General features: G+C 36.7%; 1 protein-coding gene across 2 annotated transcripts in view; it reads left to right on the forward strand.

Moving 5' to 3' along the window:
- Window positions 1-15,410, forward strand: part of UCHL5 (ubiquitin C-terminal hydrolase L5) — a gene marked incomplete at both ends in the record, with an annotated part of 45,674 nt that extends 30,264 nt beyond the window's left edge. The window contains 4 exons of one of the 2 annotated variants that reach the window (XM_080698248.1): window positions 2,418-2,520; window positions 4,990-5,103; window positions 9,454-9,552; window positions 15,366-15,410. In XM_080698248.1, the coding sequence (XP_080554374.1) occupies window positions 2,418-2,520; window positions 4,990-5,103; window positions 9,454-9,552; window positions 15,366-15,410 (361 nt within the window). The remainder of the gene's footprint in view (window positions 1-2,417; window positions 2,521-4,989; window positions 5,104-9,453; window positions 9,553-15,365) is intronic. The other variant, XM_080698247.1, reaches the window with a different exon arrangement.
- Between the last annotated feature and the right edge of the window lie 3,802 nt (window positions 15,411-19,212).

The raw sequence follows: 19,212 nt of genomic DNA on the forward strand, positions 1-19,212 counted from the left end.
TCTTTATTTTGGGTTAGAGTTGGGTCACTGGTTTTTCTGGATTATTTGAAAAATTTCTGTCTTGCCAAGCTGCCCTTTCCTGTTTAGTTAGAAAGAGCAGACTTTTGGAGGATTTTTTTGTCCGTTGCTGATTTATTCAGCTTGACTGTAATAGAAGAGACAGAAAGAGAACTCAGGGAATTCATTCATTATTGTGTCACTCATGGGTCTTGAGTTCCTTGGCTTTTTTGCCTTTTCTCTACCTTTGAAATTTTTTTCTCGCCTTAATATATTATGTCTAGGGCTTTTGGGTATACTTAATAGGAATAGGACATGGAAATCCCAAAAGTAGAATTGTGTTTGTTTGTTTGTTTGTTTGTTTTTAAGGTGCCAGGGATGGAACCCAGGGGCATTCTACCTCTAAATAACACCCTCAGCCCTATTTTTTATTTTTTAATTTGAAACAGGGTCTCACTGAGTTGCAAAGGGCCTTATTAAGTAGCCGAGTCTATCCTTGAACCTGTGATCCTCCTGTTTCAGCCTCCCAAATGCTGGGATTAAAAGTGTGCGCCACCATGCCCAGCTCCAAAAGTAGAATTTTAAAAAACATTTATATAGTTCAAAGCACTGTAGTTATAATGGGCCATGTTCTTTCTGGTGAACAGAACTATGGGGAACTCTTGGAAGTCAGCTAATGAAAAAATAGGCTTATATTTTACCTTGACAACGCATCATACATAAAATTACAAAAATGAATTAAGGATGTAATTTTTTCATTTCTGTTTCTTTCTTTTTTATTTTTTTTCAGTACTGGGGATGGAACTCAGGGGCACTCTACCTCTGAGCTATACCCCAGCCCTATTTTTTATTCTTTATTTTGAAACTGGGTCTCACTGAGTTGCAAAGGGCCTCACTAAGTAGCTGAGGCTGTCTGCAAATCCTGTCTCAGTCTCCCAAATGCAGGGATTACAAGCGCGTGCCCCCACGCCTGGCTTTATCTTTTTTTTTGGGGGGGGTCTGGAGATGGAACTCAGGGGCATTCGACCTCCGAGCTACACCCCCTGCCCTATATTTTATTCTTTATTTTGAAACCAGGTCTCACTGAGTTGCAGAGGGCCTCACTAAATAGCTGAGGCTGTCTGCGAACTGCGATCCTCCGGTCTCAGCCTCCCGAATACTGGGATTACAAGCGTGCGCCACCACGCCTGGCATTTATTCTTTATTTTTGAAACGATCTCACTAAGTTGTAGAGTACCTCACTAAGTGGCTGGAGCTATCTGTGAACCACAATCCTCCTGTCTTAGCCTCCCAAATGCTGGGACTACAAACATGCGCCACTATGCCCAGCTATATGGATAATTTGTTAAATGTCATTTTCTGCTGTAAACCCATTTGTTCTGTGAAGGGTTTTTGTTGTCATTGTTGTTGGCACTGGGGGTGGAACCCAGGGGCTTTTCTACCTCCGGGGTATACTCCCAGACCAATATTTTTTTTATATTTTTTAACAGGGTCTCACTAAGTTGCTGAGAGCCTCACTAAGTAGCTGAAGTTGGCTTCGAAACTTTGCAATCCTCTTGTCTTAGCCTCTCAAGTGCTGGGATTACAAGTGTGTGCCACCATGCCTGGCTCTGTGAAGGGTTTTGTTGGTATCAGTGGTGAAGTCAGACAGTATCAGAAACACACAATAGGATATAATTATACATTATATTAATAAAGCATTATATAAATGTATTACATATGAGATAGACGTGAAACAAAATATGTTAATTAAAAATGAAAACTAAGTGCAGGGCGTGGTGGTGCATGCTTGTAATCCCAGCTTTCAGGAGGTGGAAACTGGAGGATCACAGTTCACGGACAGCCTCAGCTACTTAGCAAGGCCTTTTGCAACCCAGAACCTGTTTCAAAAGTAAAAAGACTAAAATATAGGGATGGAGGTATATCTTGGAGGTAAAATGGCCCTGGGTTCCATCCCTGGTACCAAAAAAAAAAAAAAAAGAAAAAAAGAAAACTATATCATGACTTCAGAAAACCGTATAAAAAGTAGCTAGTTACCATCAACATGCCAATACATTTAAGCCAACAAATTGGGGTCTGAGTGTAGTCTGTTTTGAAATCTTAAGTAAATGAACTTCTATATTTCTTATAAATACAGAGAAAATTATTAGAATATTTTTTTTCAAATTTATTGTTTCAACTGTTTTAAGTGGCACTAACATATCATTTAAAAACATGTGAGTATGTGACTGATGAAATTTAGCTCATTTTCTTTTCTATAGTTTTATTCTATCTTCCAAACTTTTTAAAATGTCAGTTTTTATTGTTAGACAGTTGATAGATTTGATACCCCCCAAAATCATGGGTTAATCACTATGGATTATCTTAATAATGATGTTTTTTATAATTATTAACCTAGAAATGTTAAAACTTTTTTCTAGGTACAGTGAAGGTGAAATTCGATTTAACTTAATGGCCATTGTATCTGATAGAAAAATGATATATGAACAGAAGATAGCAGAATTACAAAGACAACTCGCAGAGGTTTGTGGCCGTGTACTTTATTTTACTGTGGGTGCATTGTAACTGTACATCACGGTGAGGTTCTGAGTGATGGAGACTCATGCACTCGGCTCTTGGTGAGCTTCGTCCTGCACCCCCTCCTGTGCTTGATCATTTTGCGTATGCGTTGTTTCCAGTGTAGTTTCCTTCATCAGATTTCCCTCCTCCCGCCATCTCCCTTCTTTAGTCCTCATCACTCTGCTAGGGGTTCTTGAACCTCTTTTGTCTGGAGTCCCTTTTATATCCCAGTTTCTTTAGTTTCCCATATTAGGGGAAACATCTGATACTTCATTTTTTGTGACTGCCTAATCTCACTTAGCATAATATTCTCTTATTCCATTACTCATTTTCTTTTCCTTCCTTCTTTTCTTCTTTCTTTCTTTCTTTCTTTCTTTCTTTCTTTCTTTCTTTCTTTCTTTCTTTCTTTCTTTCTTTCTTTCTTTCTTTCTTGGTACTGGGGGTAGAACCCAGAGGCTTTCTATCTCCAGGCTATACTCGCAAACCTTTATTTTTTATTTTTACTTCTTTATTTGGAAACAGGGTCTCACTAAGTTGCTGAGAGCCTCACTAAGTAGCTGAGGCTGGCTTTGAACCAGTGCGATCCTCCCATCTCAGCCTCCCAAGCACGGGGATTACAATTGTGAGCCACCACACCCGGCTTTCATTACTCATTTTCATGCACATGGCATAATTCTTTATAGCTGAGTAGAATTCCATTGTATGCATATCCCATAATTTTGTAATCCATTCTTCTGTTAATGAACACTTCAGCTGGTTCTATAATTTGGCTATTATGAATTGTGCTGCTACATATGCGTATATTACCATAATAGTCTGCTTTCAGTTTGTTTTGGAAGATACCCAGGAGCAGTATAGCTGGATCATATGGTAGTTCCATTCCCATTCTTCCGAAGACCTTCCACACTGTGGCTACACTAATTTGTAGTCCTACCAGAATTAGAGTTCCTATTTCCCCACATCCTCTACAGCATTTATTATTATTTGTATTTTTTGATGATTGCCATTCTAATTGAGGTTAGGTGAAATCTCGGTATAGTTTTGATTTGCATCTCTCTGATTGCTAATGATGTTGAACATTTTTCATATAATTATTGGCTATTCATATTTCTTTTGTGAAGTGTCAATTTAGTTCACTTGCATGGTCATATTTTTAAGTACAAATTTCTAGCCTTGTTATTCTCTCAGTGAAAGTACTTTCTTTTTTGATACTGGGGATTGAACCCAGGGGCATTCTGTCTCCAAGGTATACCCCAGTCTGATTTTATATCCTGTTTGGAAAGAGGGTCTCACAAGGCTGCTGAGAACCTTGCTAAATTGCCCAGGCTGGCTTTGAACCTGCGATCCTCCTACCTCAGCCTCCCAAAGTACTGGCAGAGGTCTGGCTAAGTAGCCGAGGCTGTCCGCGAACTGGGATCCTTGGGTCTCAGCCTTCTGAATGCTGGAATTACAAGTGTGTCCCCATGCCCAGCTTTTCTTTTCTTTTTAAAAATATACATTTAACCAAGTGCCCTGAGTGGAAGTTAAGAGAATACATTCTGGATTCAGACTGCCTAGATTTAGTTCTTGGCTTTGCCACTCGTAGCATAAAGTTAATAGTATTTACCTTACAGAGTTGTCATGAGGATTAAATGAGACAATATATTTACATATATATTTAATGAGATATATTCATATGTATTTAATGAGACAATATATTAACAAAATATTTACCAACTAAAACAATGACTGACAAATGGCAAATGTTAGATGAATGTTGATCATGAACTATTAGCCACTTACTATTATATTATTATATAATAAGCAAGTTAGAATATATTTCTCAAAGAGTTAAGAGGGTACATTTAGATTCACATGTAATTTTTAGTTTTTGTGATTATTTTTCTGTAGTAAAATATGAGTGGGAAAAGACTTATAATCCTTTGATCGTGTTTTCTTAAAAGTATATATAAGCTGGGCATGGTGGCTCACGTTTGTACTCCTAGTACTTGGGAGGCTGAGACAGGAGGATCGCAGGTTCCCAACCACCCTCAGCTATTTAGTGAGGCCCTCTGAAGCTTAGACCCTGTTTCAAAATAAAGAGTAAAAATTAGGGCTGGGGGAGTAGTTCAGAAGTAAAATGCCCTTGGGTTCAACTCCTAGTACCACAAAAAGAGAAAAAAAAGTATATTTAAGCAAGTTTATTTTTTATCTTAATAAAAGTTTATAGCAAAATAGGTAGTCATTAGGTGGAAATTCATATGTATTATAGAAGATAGGAATATGAAAATACTACTTAGGGCTCTTTCAATTTTGCTGATTTAGGTGGGTATTCTTGTCACCAATATTTAGGGTTGAAATTTGAAAATAGTTGTAATCTGTTAATCATTTAAAAATATTCTAGACTTAAGCCTCAATCATTAGGGTGTGCTGTTTCTTTTTCTTTCCACTAAGGAGGAACCAATGGATACAGATCAGGGTAGTACAATGCTAAGTGCTATTCAGTCGGAAGTTGCCAAAAATCAGATGCTTATTGAAGAAGAAGTACAGAAATTAAAAAGATATAAGGTATGTTTAAAATATATTTCTTTAGTGTTTAATAAAAAGCAGTATAATTTGGATGAAGGTATGTTGAAGATTGGACCGCTTTCCCTCCCATTATTTCCTAGTTTTCAGAATAATGTGTTGGTTTTTTGGCAACCTACAAAGATAAATAGTATGATTTCTTTTTTAAACAAGATTATTGGGGTGGGGGGAACTGGGGTTGAACCTGTGACATCCTACCTCCAAGCTAAACCCCCAGTCCTATTTTATTTTTCATTTTGAAATAGTGTCTCACTTGTTAAGGGCTTTACTCTTTTCTCAGCCTCCCAAGTACTCAGGTTACAGGCATGTGCCACCACTGTACCCAGTTTATGAATAGATATTTAACCTATTTGATGCCTTAGTTAAATGTAGTTATTCATACTAAATTATCCTGTGTTTGGGCAGTCTCCTCAGTTCTTTTTTTTTTCTGCTACTAGAGATTGAATCCAAGGGCATTCTACATCTGAGCTATACAGCCAGACCCATTTAATCTTTTAAAATTTTTATTTATTTATTTATTTATTTATTATGGTTTTACTGGGGATGGAACCCAGGGGCATTCTACCTCCAAGCTATACCCCCAGCCCTCTTTTTCATTCTGTATTTTGAAACAGGGTCTCACTAAGTTGCAGAAGGCCTAAATAGCTGAGAATGGCCTCAGACCGTGATCCTCCTATTTTAGCCTCCCAAGTTACTGGGATTACAAGCATGTACACCACACCTGGCTCATTTAATTCTTTTTATTTTTAAGCAGGGTCTCACTAATCTTGATAAGTTGCCAAGGCTGGCCTGTAACCTGTAATTCTCCTGTCTCAGCTTCCCAATTACAGGGATTATAGGTATGTAGCATTGGGCCTATTCCTCAGGCTTTTTGATACAACACTGTTACTCTGATAGCTTCTTTATTTTCTTTTATTGAGATGTTTCATATGAATCTTATACATTTCTTGATTCAGACTTGGAATCAGCCTTTTTTTTTTTCTTTTCCAGGAAGTCCTAGCCAGGTAGGGTGGCGCACGCTTGTAATCCCAGTACTTGGAGGCTGAGAGAGGAGGATCATGCAGGTTTGCAGCCAGCCTCAGCTACTTAGTGAGGCTCTCAGCAACTTAGTGAGACCCTGTTTCCAAACAAACTAAAATAGGTCTGAGAGTATAGCCCAAGATAGAAGGCCCCTGGGTTCCATCCCCAGTGCCACAAAAAAAAAAAAAAAAAAAAAAAAGTCCCAAGTTCTCTTCATAGGAAATAGTATTTAAAAACAACTGCCGGGCATGATGGTGCAAGTTTGTAATCCCAGCATTCGGGAGGTTGAGACCGGAGGATCATGGATCGTGGACAGTCTCAGCAACCTGTTTCAAACTAAAAAGAATAAAAAATAGGGCAGGGGGTGTAGCTTGGAGGTCGAATGCCCCTGGTTTCCATCCCCAGACCACAAAAAAAAAAAAAAAAAACTGTCAGAAGCCCGGCGTGGTGGCGCACGCTTGTAATCCCTGCATTTGGGAGGCTGAGACAGGAGGATCACAGTTCTTGGACAGCCTCAGCTACTTAGTGAGGCCCGTTGCAACTCAGTGAGACCCTGTTTCAAATAAAGAATAAAAAATAGGGCTGGAGGTGTAGCTTGAAGGTAGAATGCCCCTGGGTTCCATTCCTAGTACTGTAATTAAAACAAAAACAAAAAAACAGCTGTCTGCCAGGTGTGGCACATACCTGTAATCTGAGACAGGAGGAGTACAGGATGGAGGACAGCCACAGCAAGAAGTGAGACTTGCATTAACCTAGCAAGTCCCTCATGGAAAAAAAATGGAGCCAGAAGTATAGCTTGGAAATAGAAAGTTTCTAGGTTCAGTCCCCAGTGACATAAAACAAACTATGAAACAACAACAAGAAAACAATTACCTTGCTGGGCGTGGTGGCACATTTTGTAATCCCTGTACTTTGAGAGGCTAAGACAGGAGGATCAGTTTCAAGAACAGCCCTAGCAACATAGCGGTACTTTCCGCAGCCTAGTGAGACCCTGCTTCTAAACAGAAAAATAAAAAAGGGCTGCGGTTGTATCTTGGAGGTTGAACGCCCCTTGGCTCAATCTCCAGTACCAAAAAATTTAAAATAAAAACAGCTATCTGGTTGCTGAAGTGCTCAGTGCTACTGATTGATCTTTAGGTCTTTCCAGAGCTAGGAAATACATTTTTGTGTCTTGTTTTATTTTTGAAAAGAAAATATTATGTGAGTTCACATTCATATCCAAATTTAGGATTAAAGGGCTTTCTACTTGAAGAAATTAAGAATTTGCACTTAAGCTGAAAATTGTTCTTAAAAATATTTGCTTTACGATATTTATGTATAATATATATGTTTAATGTATGTGTGTGTTTAAAAAGATTCAGAATAACAGTAGCAATAGTATTAATAACAATTGAAATTTTTATACATGTTTTATTCTTTAGGCTATATCCTATTTTAGATATACAATCAAATCATTATGTTCTTTGTTTATTCACTTATTTATTTATGTTTTTGGTACTTTATTTTATGGCAGTGGGAAGTTTACCCATGGATGGTCTACCACTGAGCCACATCCCCCACCCTTTTTATTTTTTAAACAGAGCACCCCTAGGTTGCCAAGACAGGCCTAGAAATTGGGATCTTCTTGTTTCAGCCTCCCAAGTATTAGGATGACCGGCATGCACCACGGTGCGTGGCTACAGTGTTTTAAATTTAATTAATTTTTTATCTTGATTTTGCTGCTTTATTTTTTGTTTTATTTAAAGTTCTGATTTAATTTTGTTTAGCTATATCAGTCTATAAAAGCCAGATCCTCGTATGTTCAATAAGCTGTTGTCAGAGTAAAAAGAGGAAGGACTTTGAATGTGCAGGACCTTGGATATGCAACTTATGTTGCTTGTCATTTGTGTTGTAGTCATAAAAGCATCGTTTTTCATTTGAAACTCACTTGACGGCAAGGATTGCTTTTTTTTTTTTTTTTTTTTTGCTTTTTACTAGTGTTAGCATAGTGCTTTATATCCTACTTAACAGCCAGCAAATAACTATTAAATAAATGGCCCTTGAACCAATAGGATTTCTTTGTAGAAGTGGTAGGGGCTCGCAAGCTATAGTGTAGTCTAGGCAGAAAAAAAGGAAAGGCCAACTTTCATGAGAACAGGAAGTAAGAAGGGTGATAGTTTTAGCCCTTATTTTTCATTTCATATAGTATTAAAAAAGAAACAAACTACACTTTTATTTTTATACTTGTTTCTACCAAAAATAAAACCAAGTTTTCAGAATCTTTGCTTGCTGCTTTGTTTAGAATGCTTTTTCTCTGTGTGTGTGTGGTACTAGGGATGAAATCCAGGGGCATTCTATCTCTGAGCTATACTCCCAGCCCTATTTTTTATTCTTTATTTTGAAACAGGGTCTCACTGATTTGCAAAGGGCCTCTTTAAGTAGCTAAGGCTGTCACGAACCACGATCCTCATGTGTCAGTCTCCCAAATGCTGGGATTACAAGTGTGTGCCTCCAACACCTGGTAGAATGATTTGTTTTAAAAAAGGTAAAATGTTTGAGTGCAGTGGTGCATTTCTGTAATCCCAATACTTGGGAAACTGAGAGAGGAGGATTACAGGTTCACCTCAGCAAATTAGTGAGATCCTGCCACAAAATAAAATATAAAATAGGGCTGATATCTCCCCCCAGGTTCATTCCCAGTACCACCACTACCCCAAAATAATAAAAAGAGTTGTCAAAGAAGCTCAAATTTATATGAAGTAAAGTTGAAATAAATTTGTAAAAGAAGTTTTTTATGGAAAAACAGTCATTATCTCTACTAGGCAGAATCTGTAATGGAGTTCAATGTCAGTGAAAGGTTAGAATCACAAGACTTACAAGGAATTCTCTTGACAATGCATAGTTTTCTCCTGAAGCATAAGTTTTCCCCTAGTTTGATTTTTAAAAAAATCTCAAAGAAAGATTGTATTTGGTCACAAAATAAACTTTGAAAAACCTTTTTTTGTTGTTTTTGTTTTGTTTTGTTTTTGGTGGTACTGGGGTTCCTGGAAGCCCTTCTGCCTCTGGACTACACTCCCAGACCTATTTTATATTTCTTTATTTGGAAACAGGTCTCCTAAGCCAACGCATTTGGCTTCGAACCTGCGCAATCCTCCTGTTTCTGCTTCCCAGGCACGGGGATTACAAGCGTGCGCCACCATGCCCGGCTCATTATTATTTCTAATACTTTTTTAATGGAGGATTTTATTCCATTTTGTTTTAAATTGGATGTTGAAAATAAAATATCAAAATTAGTGGAAATGTGGTTAATGTGATTTGATTTTTTATTTTCAGATTGAGAATATCAGAAGGAAGCATAATTATCTACCTTTCATTATGGAATTGTTAAAGACTTTAGCAGAACATCAGCAGTTGATACCACTTGTAGAAAAGGTAAGTGATTTATTGGTGAGTACTTAAATTAGGTTTAAATTCTTCAAAAACAAATTTTTTTGCATGAATGGAACGAAAAATTTTTATCCTTTTTTATTTATTTTTGCCTAGTATTTTATATTCTTTGAGAATTAGTTCGATCTAATAAAGAACTGCTGCCTTCCCGAATTCCTAGTGTCTCAAACTCAGGTTGTGCTGTACTATACTTAAATTTAAAACATTGACCTTTCTTTGAGCAAAAACACATTCTTAGTTTTAATAATCAAAATAGATTTTTTTTAATTTAGGAAAATCTTGAATTGGTATTTTGGAATTTGAGGAGTAGAGTAAGGATTGATGGGAAAATGAATAGTCTGAATTGAGAAATAGGCTTTCTTACTCCTAATCCACCTTCTTTTCCACTGAGGGGTAATTAATGTAAATTAATGAAAAATTCTGATTTCTAAAATCTTTTTCTTTTAATATAAGGCACATATAAAATATTTGTGGGATAAATGAAATATACTTGCATTGTTTTTGAGTTTATACTATAAATCAGTGTTTCTGAAAGAGACCGTGAGCTGAGTGTGGTGGCGCACGCTTGTAATCCCAGCATTCAGGAGGCTGAGACAGGAGGATCTCAGTTCATGGACAGCCTTAGCTACTCAGTGAGGTCCTCCGCAACTTAGTGAGGCCCTGTTTCAAAATAAAGAATAAAAAATAGGGCAGGGGGGGTGTAGCTCAGAGGTAGAATGCCCCTGGGTTCCATCCCTAACCTGCAAAAAAAAAAGAGAGAGAGAGAGGGAGAGGGAGACCATAGCTGGATACTCATTAAAATACTTATTACTTCAAGCTGGATTACACTTGTAATCCCAGCATTTGGAAGGCTGAAGAAGGAGAATTGCGGTTTGTGAATTGTGAATAGCCTCAGCTACTTAGTGAGGCCCTTTGCAACTCAGTGAGACCCTGTTTCAAAATAAAGAATAAAAAATATAGGGCTAGGAGTGTAGCTCGAAGGTAGAATGCCCCTGGATTTCATCCCCAGTACCAGTACGGGGCGGGGGGGGGTATTACTTAGCCCCTCCCCAGATAATCTGATATAAGGATAAGAGTCGTTAACTTTCCCAGGTGATTCTAATGCAATGGATCTGTCTACAATATTTTGAGAAACACTTTAAGTTACTAGGCAATAAAAATTTGTACCTTTGTGTGTGTGTGGTACTGGGGATTGAACCCAGGGGCATCCTACCTCTGAGCTACACCCCAGCCCAATTTTTTATTCCCTTTTTTTTTTTTTTTTTTTTTTTTTTTGCCACCAGGAACTGAACCCAGGGCCATTCCAGCCCTATTTTATTTTTTATTTTTATTTTTATTTTTATTTTTTTGCGGGTCTGGGGATGGAACCCAGGGACATTTGACCTCCGAGCCACACCCCCTGCCCTATTTTTATTCTTTATTTTGAAACCGGGTCTCACTAAGTTGCGGAGGGCTTCACTAAGTAGCTGAGGCTGTCCGCGAACTGCGATCCTCCGGTTTCAGCCTCCCAAGTACTGGGATTATAAGTACGCTCCACCACGCCCAGCCCTGGCCCATTATTTTAAAGACCAGAAAACATAGTAGGTATATTTTTCCTATTTAACATTTACAGAGCAAAATACATTTTGTCACTGTTTCATATTATAAGCCTAAAATAATACAAGGATTTTGTTAGTAAGATTTTAGTGTTTATTACCTGAAACATGTAACCCAACTTTTAGAATTAAATGTAAAAATTATTGCAGAAGAGGCTAAATTTTTTTTCACTTAAGTTGTTTCTGTGTATGCATTTCAGGGTACTTCAAGCTCTATTCATGTATCTCAGGGTATTTCAAAATGGGAAACTGATTTTTTTTAAAGTTTATGATTAAGGTCCTATGGTTCTCAAAATTGCTTGATTACCTAGACATAGTGTTCTTTTTATGAAACACTATGAAATACTTTTCTGCTAAGAATATTAAAGCTGGGCACAGTGACACATGCCTTGTAATCCCAGTACTTGGGAGGCTGAGACTGGAGGATTGCAGGTTTAAGGTCAGCTTAGCAATTTAGCCAAGCCTTCAGCAACTTAGTGAGACCCTGTTTCAAGATTAAAAATAAAATAAGGCTGGGGTATAAGCTCAGAGGTAGAACACTCCTGGGTTCAATCGCCAGTACCACAGAACAAAACAAAATGAAGTAATAACACATAATATGCTAAATCATGTGACTATATATCAGAATTAATTTTATAGAAATTGTATTTGGAAACTATCGACAAATTTTAAATGTATAGATTTTACCTTAAACTTGACCTTTTAGTGTAATGTTTTTGTGCAAATTAGACAAGTTATTTGTCTTCAGAGCACAAAAACAGATTTTTAGCTTTGCATTAGTACCATTATTTCCTTCATCCATATTATGTTGGACACAAGGTGGCAGTATATGAATACCTAATGTTAGTGTAAAACAGCATCTCATTTTATTCACGTGTTTGCATTTGTGGGTTTTTTTTTTTCAGTAAGGTAGTTATTTACTTCTTAGTTTGCCTATTTCTGGAAAGTGTTTTTTTAATAATACTGTATAAGCAATATTGAGAAACAGTTATTCCTTATGTACTTGCAGTGACTATTATTCTAGTTTTGAGGGAAATTCAGACTTAAGATTTGGTTGTAATTTTTTTTGTTCCCTCGGCTCTGGGGATGGAACCCAGGGGCATTTGACCTCCAAGCTATACCCCCTGCCCTATTTTTAATTTTTTTTAAATTTTTTTTTATTTTTTGGTCATACTGGGGTTCCTGGAAACCCTTCTACCTCCGGGCTACACTCCCAGACCTATTTTATATTTTTTTATTTGGAAACAGGGTCTCTTAAGCCAGCAAGGTTGGATTTGAATCTGTGTGATCCTCCTGTCTCCGCCTCCCAAGCGCGGGGATTACGAGCGTGCGCCACCACGCCCGGCTGTATTTTTATTCTTTGAGACAGGGTCTCACTAAGTTACGGAGGACCTCAATAAGTAGCTGAGACTGTCCATGAACCGTGATTCTCCGGTCTCAGCCTCCCGAATGCTGGGATTACAAAAGTGTGCCACCACGCCCGGCTTGGTTGTAATTCTTAAAATATTTTTAATTATATATCAAACATTTATCAAGCTGCAACATATTCCAGGCAGTTTGTTAAGATATAGGGATATACACAAATTAATAAACATTTTTTCTCAAACAACTTATGATATGGTTAGGGAAAGGGATAAATAACATTTTATAGTATTGTACTAAATAGTATTAATATGGTTAGTGTCAGAATAAAGTCATGCTGAAGGGTGAGCACGGTGTAGCTTCTAAATAACTTTATTGCCACTTGAAATTTCTCATGAACAAAATTTTAAATCTGTAATTGGAATTAACTGTCTAATTTGTACCAATTCCTTAGCACAAGTGTTTCTGCTCATCTTATTTTGAAAAAAACAACAACATTGAAGTATGCCTTTCAGCTGATAATGCAAATGTTAAAACAAAGCAGGTTAAAAAATAAAATAGGTTAAGGTAATATTTAAAAACTTCACACAATAAAATCTCTTATGGTGCTAGTAATTACTTATTAGTTATGCCTTAAAGAAAAATTACCTGTAGATTTTAGAAACAGATTATTATTGGAGTGCTTGTTTTAAGGGAAAGTAGGATAATGAAACAGAGTGTGGCAAGAGTAGGAGACCACACAGGAGCGCTGTGGCTGCTTTAATCAGGGTGCTGAGTGCCACGACTGCCTCAGGCGAGAGGTGGAGGAGCTGAGGCGGATGCCTTCAGCCTGTGATGGTGTCGAAGTGTTTTTGCTAAAAGCTTTTATTTTACAGAGTGGCACACAAAACATAAAGACTGATTCTCCTTTTGTCATATGGATCTCATGACCTAAGTGAAGATCTCTACTGTTTTTGTCAAATGAGGGTTATATACATTACACAGAAGCTGTTCAGGAGGGAACCTCAAAGTACTTATAAAAGGATGACAGGTTCGAAGGCTGCCTCAGGAACTCAGTGAGGCTCACATCAACTCAGCGAGACCCTGTTTCCAAATAGAACATAAGGTAGGGCTGTGAGTGTAGCTTGAAAGTAGAATGCCCCTCAGTTCAATCCCTAGCACTACACACACAAAAGCAATATAAAATTAGCTATGTTGAGATTCTATTTGTGAAACTTTTGCTTGTTTGTATAGTCTTAACCTTTGTTTATAAATTCTGAATTTTTGTCTATCCCAAATTTTTAGCAATTGCTAATAACCTACCATAACTTAAAATCATGGTAGAGTTACTATGGAGATCCAAAGCAACTGCACAATATTGAATTTTGCCCACAAAATACAAGATAATATAATAGGTAATAAGTAACTGACCTTCAAAACTTCCTTTTTCTATCCCTTAATAGAAATAAGGTAGAAGAATAATCACCAACATCTCATTAATATCTATGATTGTAGAATTATCTGAGTCAGGTCAGTAATATTTAATCTCATTGACACACTATAGAAGGAAAATATTTTTAACTTTGTGTAAGTTTTTCTGTGTTATTTAGGAATAGGGTATTTTTTTATTTATTAGAAAGGGCAAAATAAAAGACTTCGAGTTTATTCTTGGATATCATACTTTTTAGCTGGTGCTTTTAGGGAGGTTAGTTGTTTTCTTGAGCCTTATTTCTCATCTGTAAATTAGGAATCATATTTACTGCATATTTTTGAGCATTAAAAGAGCCGGGAATGGTGACACACTCCTGTAATCCCAGTACTTGGGAGACTGAAACAGGAAGATCAAAAGTTTGAGACTAGCCTCTGCAATGTAGTGACACCTTTGGCAACTTAGTGAAATCTTCTTTCAAATAATAATTATAAAGGGATGGGGGAGTTAGCTCAGATAGAATGCCCTGGGGTTTGGTCCCCAGTACCACAAGGAAACAAAGCTGCATAATTGCTAGGAGGACCAAATGAAATAACATGTGAATACATTTTTATGTTATATAAGTAAGGCTTATTAACCCATATATATATATATATACATACCTAGTATTCCTTTGTTATGGTTTACTGATACCACAGATATATAATCCTGAAGTGACATTTTATTAAACTGTTCAACTTTACTAAGTTTTAAAAAAAAATGTGGTTTGGAATACTCAGGAATGAGTTTGACCTTATGGACTAGGTAATTACATGTTTAATTATTACAATTATAATAAACTTCAAATAAGAGAGAACTAGCTGGGCGTGGTGGCACACACTTGTAATCCCGGTGCTTGGGAGGCTGAGACAGGAGGATCACACAGGTTCGAAGCCAGCCTCAGCTACTTGGTGAGGCTCTCAGCAGCTTAGTGAGACCCTGTTTCCAAATAAAATATAAAATAGGTCTGGGAATATAGCCCAGAGGTAGAAAGCCCCTGGGTTCCATCCCAGTACCACACATAAAAAATAAAAATAAGAGAGAACTGTAAGCCATACATGATCCTTTCTTATTTAGGGCAAAAAGAAGTAACTTTGTAATTGTCCAGAAGTAGCTTTTTGCAGATCTCAGGTTATAAACAATAATGCTTATTTTCTTCTTGAGAAGTCTCATGTTGTCTGCGTTGGTCTTTAACTCCTGACCTCAGTCCATCTTCCTCTTTCTGCCTTCTAAGTAGCTGAGACTGTAGGCTTACCCCACCACACCTGGCTCTAGAAATCCTGTAAACGATACATTTTAATCTTTACAGCTTGAGAATGCCCTCTTAGACATGTTTTGTGTGGTCTAAAACAGACCTTTGGAGATTTCGTAATATACTATCTTTAATTTTCCAGGCAAAAGAAAAACAGAATGCAAAGAAAGCTCAGGAAACCAAATGAAGAGGATGCTTTGAGATGTGTACACATTTCTGCTTCTACACTAATTTTCATGGAAACCATTAAGTATAAGGAACTTTGAGCAACATCCTGACTCAGTGCACGTTTGGCAGTAGTACACGTCTGTCTTGTATCTAATGCATGGAATCATAAACTTTCTCCCTGCATCATGCATGTAGTGCATATTCAATAAAGTGATACTAAGAGTGCTTGCCCAAATCCCATTTTTTGACATTGGATCTGAGAACTCTTGTTGGTTCTGGATATATAACTATAATAATGAGCCTAAAAATGCACAGATGATATTCTCTCATCTTTTGTTTTTTTTTTAACCATAGATACTTTCAATTTATAAATGTCATAAACTGAATATTCTTTTTTTCCTTATTATTAATGGAAAAATCAATATTTCTGTCTGATATGTTTTAAAGACCTTAAAACTGAATTTTTTCTCATACCATTTGATTTTAATGCAGGTCATTTGAAAAGAACAAAAGTGCAGTTTCTAGTGATTTTTACTGCTTTCAGTAGAAATGATAAACCTCCCAATTTTATTTTAGCAAACTTTCTTCAAGTCTTTTTTTAATGTATTGTAGAATTGTACTAGAAGGTCTGAATTAAGAGCAAATTATGAATCTTAAAGATAGTTTTGGTGTTACTGTTAATTTAGCAACCTTTTTTTAAAATGCTAAGCTGTGTCTTTATGGAAAATTTGAGGTTTGATATTCATGTATCTAGGTATCTACTTTAAAAAATATGGGAGTGGTGGTAGATGTTCCCTCTGTCACTCTGAACAAAATTAATATGGCTCATAATTTCCAGGAGCTATATACAATTTGCTCATGATTAAAAAAAAATTCATTGCTTTTGGGATTTGCTTTTTTTTTTTTATTATAAAATACTACTGAACTGTATTCTTGCTTGTAATCTTTTCTTTTTTGAAGTTCAATTCTTAAGGAAATTTTATAAAACTTTTTATAAATGAAATAATTCACTTTTTTCTTTACCAAGCACATTTTTGAAGTTGATACATGATTTTTAACATTTCATTATTTATTGTGAAATAAATTTAACATAATTTATTTTGTTATGTAGAATGTGTACTTCATTGAGCTTCAACACATGAATTTAAATTTTTTAGGATTATTTTAAAACTTCATAATTGTGGCATTAAACTGAGATTTTTTTTGGGGGGGGGAAACCTGGGTGAAGTTGAGTAGAAAATTTAATGAAATATTTTTCATACATAATTTAAGTTGAAAGTACTAAAGAAGAATATGTAGTTTTTCAGTTATTTGTGGGTAAATATATTTTGCTCTTGACACAGTAGTGATTATGGAGTGTTTCAAAGCTGTGATAAAATTTAAAATAATGGTTTCCTAAGGATTATTTTAGGTTCATCTTGACCTCATTCATTTATTATTTCAACTTAATTTGTATACTTTTATTGAGGCTTAAATTTTACCAAGCAATACCAGGATTATTATAGAAAGTAGTATCTAGTAATCAAGCTAATTGATTAAGAGAGAGGACCTGAAAACAGATTTGTATTTATCCGGTCAGTTGGTTATTGACAGAGGTGGAAAAGCAGCCCAACAGGGGAGAGTCTTCCCCAGACGGAGCCAGGGAAGAGGCGCAGAATATCCATGTAGAAAGAAAAGGAATCAGGACCCCTACCTCACAGGAATGAATTGAGTTGATCACAGGCCTCAGTACCATAGCTAACAATATAACGCTTCTCTGCAGAAAATGTAGGCGTGTATCTTTGTGACTTGGGAGTACCTAAAGTGTCTTAGGTCACAGAAAGCAATAATTATAGAAGATCCAGAATTAGAGTTCATCAAAATAAAAAACTCATTGAAATTAGACACGTTAACAGGAATAACTTGTGTCAAATGACATTTTTAAAATAGCATTATAAAACTAGGTTAATTAGGTGTAAGATTTTTTTATTAATCTAATTCTGATAAAGTTCCTTGATAGGAATTTCCATAGGAATGGTTTATCTGCTTTGATGATTGCAAATGCATTGTGACACTTCATGGTTATTTCTGCTTGTGAATAAAGAAGTATGACTTGCCCTTGTCTTGGTGCTGTTTTGAAGCTAGGTCATGACGCTAATGGATAGAGAAAATAAAGGAATAAAGAGCAATCCAGGATACAGATACATATTAAGTATTTTAAAGGGAATATCCATGGTTATTTCTCCTTGTGAATAAAGAAGTATGACTTGTCTTGGTGCTTACAGGGAATATTTTAACGAAAATATCTTGTTCACTTTACTTTTGTCTTTTCTCAAATCTCATTTGATGATTGGGTTGGTAAAGGCATGTCCATCCTGCCTTCCAATTTTGAACATACCCCGTTCCCAGCAATGTATTTCTGGTTTATAAACAAAGAAACTTGCCAAAGCTGGCAGCACTGGATAGTCTCACCTCTTATGTTTAGTTCCCAAGATAACTGCCCTTTCTCTATTAGAGAGCGGTCAGCTTGACTGTGCTACTAGAAGACAAATACTTGTTCTGGAGTAGTGACTGAGGGGAGTTGCTCCTCTATTTAAGACCACGGTATAGACCTCTGTGTGTCATGTACACGTATATCGCTACCTGTAGTCCCCCTGTTGCCTGTAAGATTTCATGATGCCTTTAGAATTTTTTTTCTGTAGAATTTGTTTCTCTGTGTGTGTGTGTGTGTGTGTGTGTGTGTGTGTGTGTGTGCGCGCGCGCGCGCGCGCAGCTTTTAAGGTATTACCCCAAAATTTGAGGGGATGGGATGACCACATGAACATTTTAGAGGATGTAGCGAACCATTTTCCCATTTTCACTCATGTTAGTATGTTAGTATGTTTTGCACACCTCAGCCTCCCAAGTACTGGGATTATAAAGGCATGTGCCACCACACCTGGCAATTATATTTTTAACTATTCGTTAATTTCTTCAACATAGTTCAATCTAGTGAGATACAGTGATGAACAGGATAAAGTCCCTGTTCTCATGATAAAACAGGTAAGTGTGTGAAAATTTTCAAGCAGCAATAAAAACAAAAAAAATAGAGCAGGGCAGATGATCAGGAGACTGAGCTTTGATAGGATGGTCATGGCTAGTCCCTTTAAGGAAATGATTTTTTAATAGAGACCTAAAGGAAGAGAATTCTCACATATTGAATCAGTACTATGAAAATGGATTGCATACGGGCAAAACCAACCTATGGCAATTCAGGATACTAATATGCAATAAATCTTCATAGTAAACGGTTTATGAAAGTAGATCTGTGGCGGCTGTCAACATGAAAAGTATGTTGAATGCACACTTGTAATCCTCAGTACTTGGGAAGCTGGGACAGGAGGATCCAGGTTCATGGCCAGTGTCAGCTACTTAATTAGGCCCTCTGTAATTTAGATACTGTTTCAAAATAAAGAATAAAAAATAGGGCTGAGGGTGTAGCTCTGAGGGAGAATGCCTCTGGGCTTCATCCCAGTACTGAAAAAAAGAAAAAGAAATTACTAGAAACAGTATGTCTGAGTATGTTGTCATTTGGTAGTAGAAATAAAAGCTCCCTAAGCAATAAAAACAGTTAACAAACCAGAAGAGAAATACTTGACTATAAAAAATTCTGTACAGCAATAGATGCTGTTACTGTCAAAGATAATGAAACATCATTTATATAAAGTATAACATATGGAGAACAATTTAAAAAGGGGGTGGGGGGAAGCTAGCCGGGCATGGCGGCACACACTTGTAATCCCAGCATTCAAGAGGCCGAGACCGGAGGATCGAGGTTCGCAGACAGCCTCAGCTACTTAGTG

The sequence above is a fragment of the Muscardinus avellanarius genome (assembly GCF_963383645.1).
Source record: "Muscardinus avellanarius genome assembly, chromosome: 7".
NCBI lineage: Eukaryota > Metazoa > Chordata > Mammalia > Rodentia > Gliridae > Muscardinus > Muscardinus avellanarius.